Source organism: Coregonus clupeaformis, chromosome 6 (assembly GCF_020615455.1).
Source record: "Coregonus clupeaformis isolate EN_2021a chromosome 6, ASM2061545v1, whole genome shotgun sequence".
In the NCBI taxonomy this organism is placed as follows: domain Eukaryota; kingdom Metazoa; phylum Chordata; class Actinopteri; order Salmoniformes; family Salmonidae; genus Coregonus; species Coregonus clupeaformis.
The window spans coordinates 42116184-42128954 of record NC_059197.1 but is presented as its reverse complement, the minus strand read 5'-3'; the positions used below and the strand labels follow the sequence as shown (position 1 = coordinate 42128954).

The 12771-nt window shown below is 46.4% G+C and overlaps 1 protein-coding gene across 1 annotated transcript in view; it reads left to right on the top strand.

Annotated features, from left to right (window-relative positions):
- Nucleotides 1-12492, top strand: part of LOC121568196 (olfactory receptor 6N1-like) — an 82445-nt gene extending 69953 nt beyond the window's left edge. Inside the window, exon 3 of the mRNA XM_045216881.1 lies at nt 12342-12492. Coding sequence (XP_045072816.1) covers nt 12342-12492 — 151 coding nt within the window. The remainder of the gene's footprint in view (nt 1-12341) is intronic.
- The last annotated feature ends 279 nt before the right edge of the window (nt 12493-12771 follow it).

Sequence of the window (12771 nt, the reverse complement as noted above, 5' to 3'; positions counted from 1 at the left end):
TAATTTCTCTTGACCTGTGCACCTACGTTGTAAACTTTTATTCGTAGGATAGGTTGTAGGAACTTCATGATGGGTATAGGGAAATTTTGAGTATCATATAGTAGCCTAAACCTGTCGATGTTACATTGAGCTGGGTGAATGGAATATGAATGACAGTCATCCAATATGCTGTAATAGAAATAAGGCCATGCTCATAAAAAAATTAGGGTCTTCCCTCATCTTAAACGGCACGACCGCCACTTTTGTGTATATAGGGTGGGGGTACAGTATGAATGTGTGTGCGCGTGTGTGTCTGTAATGTGTGTGTGTGTGTGTATGTGGCGAGAGAGAGAGAGAGAGAGAGAGAGAGAGAGAGAGAGAGAGAGAGAGAGAGAGAGAGAGGGAGAGAGAGAGAGAGAGAGAGAGAGAGAGAGAGAGAGAGAGAGAGAGAGAGAGAGAGAGAGAGAGAGAGAGAGAGAGAGCGAGAGAGAGAGAGCGAGAGAGAGTGTGTGTGTGTGTGTGTGTGTGTGTGTAGAGAGAGAGAGAACGTGTCTGGGATGTGTGCCTGACTCTTGAAGCAGCAGAGGAACTCTCAATTTACAAGCAGAGGGAAGGAACATGAAATGGAAGAGGGCGACTGGAATGTCTCCATGTGAAAGAATTCTGCTGCTAGTTTCCCTCTTTCCCCTCCTCTTACTGCATTCCATCTCAGTGCACAGCGAGGGGAGAGGTTGGGAGAGGGAAGAGAGAGAGGGAAAGAGAAAAACAAGAGTGAGTGATAAGCAAGAAAGAATGGAATGAGAGGAAGATGGAGAGCAAGAAGAAATTGATAGAGAGTGAAAGGAGAGAGATTGGTAGAGAGTGAGGATTGGAAGAGAGGCAGTGAGAAAGAGCGAGAGAGAGGGAGAATAGAAGGAGAGCAAGTAGAGAGAGAGAGAAAGAGGGAGAGAAAGAGATGAGATAGAGAAAGAAAGAGAAAAATTGAAAAAAAGGAGAGAAAGAGCGAGGATAGAGTGAAAAAGAGAAGAGATAAAAAGTGGAGATGGGGGAGTGTTTGCGAGGCCGGGAACATAGAGCAGCGGCCGGGGGGATGTTTAGATAGGTGCAGGCTGCCACTAGGAAGTCCAAGCTCCAACATAAACACTCCGCCACACAACCCAGCGTTCCCAACTGTGGGAGAAATCTGCCCTGAGACGGACGGATGGACGGCGAGAGGGAACGAGGGAGTGGGAGGAGGGAGGTGGGGAGAATGGGTACACGGCCACTTTCAGATCCCTGCAGAATATATACACAGCTGAGTTGAGGGCCTGGACCAATTTCCCCTCTGCTTCTCAGTGACCAGGGATCCTGAGGCCACTTTGAATGGGCTTATCTACATGTAATGTCATACTGCACTGTGCCCTCCCCCTCCCCCAATCACACACACACCCAAATACACACACAGGTAGACAAACACACACACACATACACGTGTCAGTCTCCTCTGGCTTGTATTTCCCAGGTTTTACGGGGAAATTCATTCGAAAACGAAACCAAGAGAAAATATGTAGCCTACTAAAGAGCAAAAACATTACACCAGTTAACCCTGGCTCCATCAAATCTGGTTTTAATCACACTGGTTTTAAAGTCACTGTGACATCATGGCCTATATTTTCCCCATTCCCACATCACCCATTGGAGCCATTAGAACTACACACACTCACCAAATGGCACCCTATTCCCTACATAATGCACTACTTTTGGCCAGAGCCCTATGGTCCCTGGTCAAAAGTAATACACTATATATAAAAAAGGGTGCCATTTGGGTGCACACTCAGCCAGCCCAGCCAGGCCCAGTCTAGTCTGTTCCAAACACCTCAGAGCTGAGAGACAGAGTGGAAAATGGCCAGCCCTGTCATGTTTAGTCTGTCGTACTGACTTCTCAGAGTGTGAAAAGTTGCATGAGCGGCTGAGAGAGAGGAGAGGAGTGACTAAATGAGGGGACGTAGACTGTCATGATAGATTCTAACCTCTCCCTCCTCCAGACAGTACCCCAGAGGCTCAGATAGAGGAGAGATGATGTTCTTCAGTCTGTCTCTGGTCTCTGAGCTATCAGACTAAAGTTATGAAGGACGCTACATTTAAACCCTCAGTCCCACTTTATTTCAAGTGGTGCTTTAATGTACTGTGTTAGTGTAAGGACATAGGCATGTACAACTACACGGTTTTAGCCACTTGATATAAAGTGGCACCAAACCCTCAAACATAACGCCCTCTTCACACTATCTCAAGCATGAGAAACCGGATGTCATATAACCTAGGCTACTGGAGTAGTCATAACAACTTATATTGAATTGTAGATTTATAAACAGAGGGTTATAGACGGGGGTTCAAGGTCATTGTGAATGGGAACATCAGTAACCACCATTACCCAGCCCTAGGACCCCAGGGCACAGCTAAGAATAGTATTACATTTACATTTACATTTTAGTCATTTAGCAGACGCTCTTATCCAGAGCGACTTACAGTTAGTGAGTGCATTCATTATTATTTAATTTTTTTCATACTGGGCCCCCGTGGGAATCGAACCCACAACCCTGGCGTTGCAAACGCCATGCTCTACCAACTGAGCTACATCCCTGCCGGCCATTCCCTCCCCTACCCTGGACGATGCTGGGCCAATTGTGCGCCGCCCCATGGGTCTCCCGGTCGCGGCCGGCTACGACAGAGCCTGGATTCGAACCTGGATCTCTAGTGGCACAGCCTTAGACCACTGCGCCACTCGGGAGACATGGTACAATATGTGTATATAATGTAGATTTATAGATGGCTCCAGGCCATCTATAAATCACTGCTAGGCAAATCCCCGCCGTATCTTAGCTCATTGGTCACCATAGCAACACCCACCCGTAGTATGCGCTCCAGCAGGTATATCTCACTGGTCATCCCCAAAGCCAACACCTCCTTTGGCCGCCATTCCTTCCAGTTCTCTGCTGCCAATGACTGGAACAAATTGCAAAAATCTCTGAAGCTGGAGACACTTATCTCCCTCACTAACTTTAAGCATCAGTTGTCAGAGCACCTTACCGATCACTGCACCTGTACACAGCCCATCTGAAATTAGCCCGCCCAACTACCTCATCCCTATATTGTTATTTATTTTGCTCATTTGTACCCCAGTATCTCTATTTGCACATCATCTCTTGCACATCTATCATTCCAGTGTTAATACTAATTGTAATTATTTTGCACTATAGCCTGTTTATTGCCTTACCTCCATAACTTGCTACATTTGCACACACTGTATATATATATATTTTTTTTTTTCTGTTGTATTTTTGACTTTGTTTTATTTTACCCCATATGTAACTCTGTGTTGTTGTTTTTATCGCACTGCTTTGCTTTATCTTGGCCAGGTCGCAGTTGTAAATGAGAACTTGTTCTCAACTGGCTTACCTGGTTAAATAAAGGTGAAATAAATAAATAAAAATTGTACAGCTATGAGGAAGAATGGACAGTGTGAGGGAGAGAGTGGCCTGACAGGGGTGGACCAACACCCAGTCTCGCTGGCTGCCAGTAAACACTCACAAGTCCAGCTCTTCCAGGAACGGCACCATGAAACAGCTGATCTCTCTCTCTCTCTCTCTCTCTCTCTCTCTCTCTCTCTCTCTCTCTCTCTCTCTCTCTCTCTCTCTCTCTCTCTCTCTCTCTCTCTCTCTCTCTCTCTCTCTCTCTCTCTCTCTCTCTCTCTCTCTCTCTCTCTCTCTCTCTCTCTCTCTCTCTCTCTCTCTCTCTCTCTCTCTCTCTCTCTCTCTCTCTCTCTCTCTCTCTCTCTCTCTCTCTCTCTCTCTCTCTCTCTCTCTCTCTCTCTCTCTCTCTCTCTCTCTCTCTCTCTCTCTCTCTCTCTCTCTCTCTCTCTCTCTCTCTCTCTCTCTCTCTCTCTCTCTCTCTCTCTCTCTCTCTCTCTCTCTCTCTCTCTCTCTCTCTCTCTCTCTCTCTCTCTCTCTCTCTCTCTCTCTCATAGACAATACACTCCATAAACAACCCACTTAGGTTCCCTGAAACACACCCAGATACACTAACTAGTATAAACTAGAACACACTGCATTATCTCATGAAGATACTCAAGTGCCCTCAAACAGAAAAAATAAAATGTGCCAGCACGCACGTACACACACACTCACTCACTCACTCTCGTACTTAAGCACTCAAGCATACTAGCAATTCTTCATAAACCCAAGATGAACCTCTCACACTAAGATATAACACATTGAGCATTAATAATAGTAATAAAACATTTTTTATATCTTAATGTAGTCAAAACACTGGCAAACACAATACATAACCTCCTCTCCAACTACACATGCTGACACAGAACACTAATAGACCTAAGCTGTCGACACACACAAACACACACACACACATTTGACATAGTTCACTCCTGCACTTTCAGTGACACACTTTCCCAGGCTTCACTCTAGCGCACGACTTGTGTCACTATTGCTGATCTCATGTGGTCTTCACAGAATGAGCAGATCACTTCTAAAGCAGCGCTCATTATCCCACACATATCCGTCCACAGACACACACAGGACACACTGTAACACATTATAATGAGTTAGTCTGATTGGCACAAATACAGAACTATCAGGGCAATCAGGACAGAAAAACCTATTGATACAGATGATCAAGTCCAACATTCCAATCTGGGAAAACTCTTCCAGATTCTCCTGGACTGAGATAGACCACTCCACTGGGAAGTCCTGGGCTCGGACCTGGACCCGGTCCCAATGGCCTTAGCAGATGCCCCCGCTGGAATGCTGGAGTCACCGTACTGTCTTCCTCCTCCTCCTCCTCTCTTTCCTTCTCTCTTTCCTCCTCTCTTTCCTTCCATCTTCCTCTCTGATGCAACCCACAGCCAAGTCGTTACATTCCCCCTCTGCCCTGTGGATCCAGTCCTAGAGAACAGTAACGGCCTAGTGATGAAACCTGTGTGTGTGTGTGTGCGCGTGCGTGTGTGTGTTCTTCTGCCCAGTGATGGTGTAGTGGTGAAAGGTGTTTGTGGTCCAGAAAGTATTCCCCTGGCTGCCCTAGGGGTCCAATCCCAAGGGATAACAAGGAGGAATTGAGACAACGTGTTTGGACTCAACAGAGTATTGTGATCTTCTGCCAATTGTCATGGCCAGGTAGGGATGTGTCAACTGATGACTCACTCCCAAATCAGCATGCTGTGTGTTGCTTTCTTTGGAGAATACAGTACAGTGTACAGTAAGTCCAATTATTATATTTTGTTGTTATTATAAGGTGCTAATTTGGTATGATATCTTGGTTACATTTTTATGTTTCCTGCAACTTTTCCTCCACTGTGAGACTGAGAGAGCCGCATTCTGAGGTGTGAACTTACGACTTTGGAATCTCTATGTCAAGTAGTGCTACTGCTTAGCTTTACTCATACAAACACACACACTTCACACTGTTCCAACAGCAAGACACACACAACCCAGACATAAACCAATCTGTACACACACACACACACACACACACACTTGAAATAACCCCAGAGTAAACCCAATAAAGGTGTATCTCAGTAGTGTCAACAGAGCCCCTAACCTGGGCTCTCCTTCAGACGTAGCCTTCAGCCTGGATGAGCTATGGCTCTGTGAGAGGAGCCCATCCACTGGCCCACAGTATTAATACACCACTATGTGTCTGTCCAGACCAGTAAAAAGAGCAGTGAAACTACCCAGTGACTGCTGGTTTATAATCAGTCAAACAGGGCCGTGTCATCATTCGACGTTGCTGCGCTATGCTGCAGACTACTGAGGGTCTGGGCTGGCCCTGAGACACTGGTTGAATCCCAAATGGCACCCTATTCCCTATATAGTGCACTACTTTTGACCAGGGCCCCTATGGGGGATAGGGTTCCATTTGGGATGCAGCCATTGAGACAGCCCTAAAAGACAGGCCTATTTAGCAGTGACACTCCCGCTGCCTCGGCTCGCGCTGCTAAATCCACTCTATTCATTCTCATGACCCATGGCATGACTCAGCCCAGACGGACTGTCAGCACCGACCCCACCGATCCATCAACACAGATACAAAGTGTACCATATGACAGTAGGGAATTTAAACATTTCAGAGTCAGACCATGGAAAGCATAGTGTTCATTTTTCCTCGTTACTCGGCCATATGGGCTCTGGCACATTTATGTGACCATGGCTGGGGTCTGGTACAGCTGTGTTATGGTGTATATTAGAGCAGAACGATCCCATGACCCACAGGAGAATACACCTTGGGCCCTGATTCCCCTGACACACAGTAACTCCCCTGCTCTAGGTATAGGAGTAGCCCCAAGGCACAGATCTAGGATCAGGTTACCTTCCCCAATGTCTAACCTTAACCATAACTGGGAAAACAGTAAAGTGACCTTAGATCAGTGCCTACAGGCAACTTTACCCTATTCCGATTCTGCCAGAAGGCCCACCTGCAAGGAGAGGAGGCCAAAAGGTCAGCGAGTGACGGTGTGAGAGAGCCAGAAAGAGAGAACTAAAGAGAGAGAGAAGGGATAGGAAAGAGAGTGACAGAGGACAGGGGCCAGAGAGGCAGTCATTTACCATGGAAAATCCCTTTTCATCTCCCACGTTGATTCCCTGATACAGCTCCTGTCATGGGGGGAGTTCTGGATGTACACTCATCAGACTTTTCCATATTGTAGCCAGGGGCAGCTTCACTGTTGGCATATAAAGGTGTGTGTGTTTGTGTTATCTACCTGGATAAAAGACTGCTCTTTGTCAAGGAATAGACATCTAGGAGGGAAGGAGAGCAGGACAGGACAGTGTGTTGGCCCTGTGTGTGTTTGGGTGCAGGTCCACACATGGCGTTGAGCAAGACGGCTTGTTTGGATGAGGCTGATATCAAAAGGCCATGGGGAACGAGGAGTGTGTGTATATACATGTTTGTGTGTGTGTGTGTGTGTGTGTGTGTGTGTGTGTGTGTGTGTGTGTGTGTATAAAAGGGGGGTTATGCAGGTGGCTTTCTCCTGTGTTCTGCCAAGAAAGCAGAATACCCTGGGGTGGGGTAGAATAATGAGAGTGGGAGAGGTGAAAGAGTGGAGGGGAGGGGAGAGGAGAGGAGGAGAGCAGAGGGGAGTGGAGGAGAGGAGAGAAGTGGAGAGGCGAGGTGAGAAGAGGAATGGAGAAGGAGGAGCAGGGAGGTGAGGAGAGTTGATTAAGATGTTGGTTATCATAATCAATTTGAAATGGTTTAGGGCTGGGGTGTAGCTAGTTTACAGAGGAAAGCCACATTACTTTGTAACCATATGATATCTAACCTCCCCCTCACACTCCACTACAGTACAGGACATGCCCATTTCCCAAATGCACTGTCTGCAATGCATTACTGAGCCTTTCTGATAACATGCCATGCCCACACAGCCATAACTCCAGACACTAACCAGACAAAGTCCTCCCTCTAACCACAACCAGTGAGCTCCTTGGAAGGGAAGGATTACTGTTCATTCTAGGAACAGAGTTATAATGATTTCACAATCAGTATACGGAAACAACAGCAATAGTCGAGGTCGTAAACACAATCTCAACGACCATGTTTGTTCTTATCTGATTGAAGAGGTATTGTAGACTATATAAAATGTTCCCACATTTCAGTTGAATACATTCAGTTGTACAACTGACTAGGTATCACCCTTCCTTTCTATATTTTACCTCCTTAATAATGTAACCATTCTGTCTTCCTTCTTCTCTGGCTTCCATTTGATCTGCTAGCATGGCAGTGCAATCAGACAGTTGTTGGCATCTTGTCAAAAGCCAAACTGTAACTCGATAATAATACACAACTGTTTACAGCAAAACAAATGGCTCAATAATTAGCCAGTACAGACTACCTGAACAACTCTGGCCTTGTGCCCAACCATTTCCTTAACCCAAATACCAGCCGTAGCCCTTAACTTAGCCTTAAACCAAACCAAATATCTGGATGTAATTGAGTGTGTGCTAACCTACCAGTTACACAGCACATACTTCTATAATTACTGTGTGTTTTAAGGAGAATGCAGCCTCTATGGAGGTCTATGGGAGGCTGGGGTTTAGGCTCTATGCATTCACCAACCTACAGAACGATAGAAGAGAAGAAGAGAGGAGAAGAATAGGGGGAAAGCCCCACCTTTCCATGGAGAGCAAGCAGGCGAACGTCTGTGACAACCCAAAATGTGGAACGCATTACGTCGGGGACAGAGACACAAACAAACACATAAATCCCCCAAAGACTGACACACAGACGATAGCAGACAGACAGGCACCCTCTGCCACAGCTATCTCTCTCCATCTGCTACCCTGCCTCTCTTTCTTTCTCTCTGTCGTTCCATTTCATCCCTCGTGCCCCTATCTCTTTCTCCCCAGATCCCTCACTCATCTATCAATCAGATCAGTCTCTCTCTTTTCTACATGCCCAGGCTGTTTAATGGGTCCTACTCCCTCCATCTCTCCATCTTGTTTTTCAGGCAGAGGCCCACAGAGAGGCAGAGAAAGTATTTGCCCCTGTCTCTCTCCCTCCGTCTCTCCCTCGCTCTCGCTGTGTCTTGGCTGCAATATAAAGGTTAGTGAGAGCATGGTGTGGGTGTTGCGTCTCAGGGTGAATTATGGGTACTACAGCCAGGGGACCCCAGAAAGAACGGAATGGGTGTACTGCTGGGAGAAGGATGAAAGAGAAGGAGAGAGGGAGAGAGAGATGGAAGGAGGGAGGGCAATTCAAGGGTTCAGAATGCCAAGTGCTGATGTGTTCGTTTTCCATCACTGCTGTTCCGACCAATGACAAAGGAGAAAAAAACAAACAGAAGATTTGATATATTATATACATACACTCAACCCGTCCGAGAGCAATCATGTTGCAGTGAAAATGTTTAACTTATCAGCAGACGACTGTGAAGATACAACAGCTACTTTGCGGGTGTGAATTCCTATCTTCTTCCTACATGATCAATTACAAGCCTCATAAAATCATTTTAGGCTAATTGTAATAATAGCACATGATATCGTTCATTAGCTTCAGTTCACTTGTATACACTGTTTACACTGTATAATGGTGAAATAATGTGATGACTTATATATGTGTGTATTTGCGTGGGTGTGGCTGTGTATTACTAAGCCATCATCAAGTATACCCGAAGTAAACAGCGTTCAGCAGAGTTTACAGAACGGACGGGTGAGTTGTTGGCTGTATTCCGAATTACATTTACCAACCGAAAACTCGCTGGAGGAATCCTTTCCAACCAAAAAACAAAATGGATCCAGCTTCTGCATTATCTCAAAACTGTCAGTTCACCTTTATGCTGTGCAGTATATTCTGTAAGTGTGAATACCTGTCTTTATAAGGTGTTAGTGCTGTGTAACTGCAGAGGAAACTCCAGGAATGCTTTACTGTCTACTATTGGCTGTAATGTATAGGCTGAAGGCTGGCTACAATATGTAGAGTACAGTAGACAGACAGGTTCAAGTGTCCTTACTGTACAGTCCTGTATCAGACTCAGACAGGGAGATGGATAGAGGGATACAACCAATGCAGCTGGATGGAGGGGAAGGAGGGAGCAATAGAAGAGGGGGACAGGCAGAGGGGAAGGAGAGAGTGAGTGGTAGGAGAGAGGGAGACAGAGGAGAAGGAGAGAGTGAGTGGTAGGAGAGAGGGAGACAGAGGAGAAGGAGAGAGTGAGTGGTAGGAGAGAGGGAGACAGAGGAGAAGGAGAGAGTGAGTGGTAGGAGAGAGGGAGACAGAGGAGAAGGAGAGATTGTTAAGAGAGTGGGAGACAGGGAGAGGGGAAGACCCCCATCTGCCAAGCCCCACTCAGACACACATAAACCCAACATAGGCTTGACCTGCAGCAGCATCTTATGAATGGAAGGAAATTGTCTCCCAAAAAAGCCCCATTTAAAGTATGAGTAATAACAATAATAGAATCTGGCCAGCTTCTAAGTATGGGACAACAAAATAGGGGACAAGGTATGAGGCCAAAAAGAGGGGAGTAAAAGAAGGACAAGAGAAAGAAAGGGAGAGGTTTATTTAATTAGCCCTTAATAAATATCTGACAGATTTCCTCAGGAAATATCGCAGATCACATGTAAAATAGTTTAAGACTGATGTCAACTGCAGCAACATATGAAATATATTAGAGAGAAGCCACAGCAGACACTGGGAGAGAGGGAGCAAGAGAGCGAGAGAGTGAGAGCGAGAAGGGAGAGAGAGAGCAACGCTGAAAGTCATGCACCCCAAAAAAAATCACAGCCTTTCCAAATTCTTCGAGAGGTAAAAAAGTCAGCCAAGACACAAGATCAGAAAAAAGGAGAAGGAAAAAAGGACAGAAATGCACACACGCATACACATACACAGGCATACACATACACACACACACACACACACACACACACACATAAACACACACACGCACGCGCACACACACACACACACACACACACACACACACACACACACACACACACACACACACACACACACACACACACACACACACACACACACACACACACACACACACACACACACACACACACACACACACACACACACACACACACACACACACACACGCGCGCGCGCGCGCGTTACTGAGCTCCACATCCTGCTGGGGTCGAGGCCAACAGTGGAGCGAGTGCCCAGACACTGCTGCCAGCCCCAGGGATAGATGGAGAGAGAAAAAGAAAGAGAAGGAGAGAGGAGAGAAGGAGAGAGGGAGAGAGGGAGAGAGGGAGAGAAGGAGAGAAGAAGAGAGGGAGAGAGGGAGAGAAGAAGAGAGGGAGAGAGATGGAGGGAGGCAGGGGGCCAGGTGCCCAGAGACTTCTACCAGCTGGGGTGGACATTCTACATCCTGGACATTCATCTCTGACCTGAGCATGACCCCTACTGATTGGACAACCAGCACTACCCATAATGCACTGCTGTAAACCTGGATGCTCCTATATGTACCAGGGTTGATTTGTAGCAGTACAACCATTAGAGGACAAAATCACAGTAAGTGTAAAGTTGATAATAAACCTCAGAGAGTGAAAAGTCTGAAAGCAAACGTATCCACTTAGTCACACGATTGCTAGATGTAATCAGCCTGACAGCACACACACAACTGTGTGAACATTCACTGGTCAAATATATATACTTAGCCTCAGTCACACAGGCAATCACAAAATCACATGATGGTTAACACACACACACACACACACACACACACACACAGGCATTGAACACAGACACATCACACACACAGTATGACCTTGTGTGTTGAGACACACAAACACCCTGTGGTGGTTCCGTATTTTGGAGAGAGGAACCAGCACTGCCCGAGTGGTGCCAGTATGTCTCAGTGTAGCAGCTATGAAGCTCATAACCACCTTCACCCTCTCTCCCTGTCCAGACCCAAATCACAAGCCAATACCCACAAGCCAGAAAAACCTGGACTGATACCCATCACACACACACAGACAGCTGGCACACACACACACACACACACAGTCCGACCACACATACCAAAGACAGAGGTAGAGTTATGGAAAATGAGACCAGTGAGTACGGTTTCTGCTTTTCTCTCTCTTCTCTTTACCCTTTTGAATCATCCACCCCTGAGAGGGCACTGAGAGTTCAGCTGGGTCACAGCAGGGTGCTGGGAGTTTCTGCTGCCGCTTCACTACAGATATGAGACAACAGACACACACTGACATTTTGTATTTTGTTCATTGACTGCACAACACGGCCTAGGGCTGGGAACTGGAGGTGATGACTGTGCTAAACTGTCTTCTGTCACATGGTGAACACACGTATGTGCGTGCGTGTATGTGTGTGTGTGTGTGTGTGTGTGTGTGTGCATGTGTGAAAGTGATGAGAAGCTGGCGTTTGAGCCCAAAGCAGGCCCTTATATGGAGCGCTGAAGCTGTTTTCTCTCTCCTCCACAGTTTCCCCAGCACTCTGTCCAAAAGCACTGCAAGGTCGGAAGGGAAAAGACCATCCTTCCAAGTCAACATATTTACATATTTGTAGCGATGCAGGATATTTTGCAGAGCGTTGGCAGGCTGTGGCCAGTGAGGGGCTGTTGAGAGTGGACATCTGTGTCTCAGCTCCACTCTGCTCTGCTAACCTTTACAACCCACCAGACCACTGCTCCTCTCTTCTCACTCAGCCCTACAGAGGTGCAGAACAAATTAGACACACAAATGAGCAATGCCAAGCTCCCTCTCTCTAGTCATCATCATCATCATTCTCATTATTATCATCAGCATCATCATCAGCGTCATCAGCATCATCATCATCAGCATCATCAGCATCATCATCACCATCATTCTCATTATTATCATCACCTTCATCCTCATCAGCATCATCATCATCATCATCACCGTCATCATCAGCATCATCAGCATCATTACCATCAGCATCGGCATCATCGCCATCATCAGCATCCTCACCGTCATCATCAGCATTATCACCACCATCATCATCATCATTATCATCATCGTGAAAAACTAAAATGTAATTCATTCACTGACAGGATACCTACTACTGTACATGGACTGAAGGCCTACATCAACTTCTTTTTCAAAAACATCATAAATCCAGTGGAGGCTGCTGAGGGGAGGACGGCTCATAATAATGGCTGTAATGGAGCAAATGGAGTGGCATCAAATACATGGAAATCATGTGATTGATGTATTTGATACCATTCCACTAATTCCGCTCCAGCCATTACCACGAGCCCGTCCTCCCCAGTTAAGGTGCCACCAACCTCCTGTTTATAAATCTATGGAG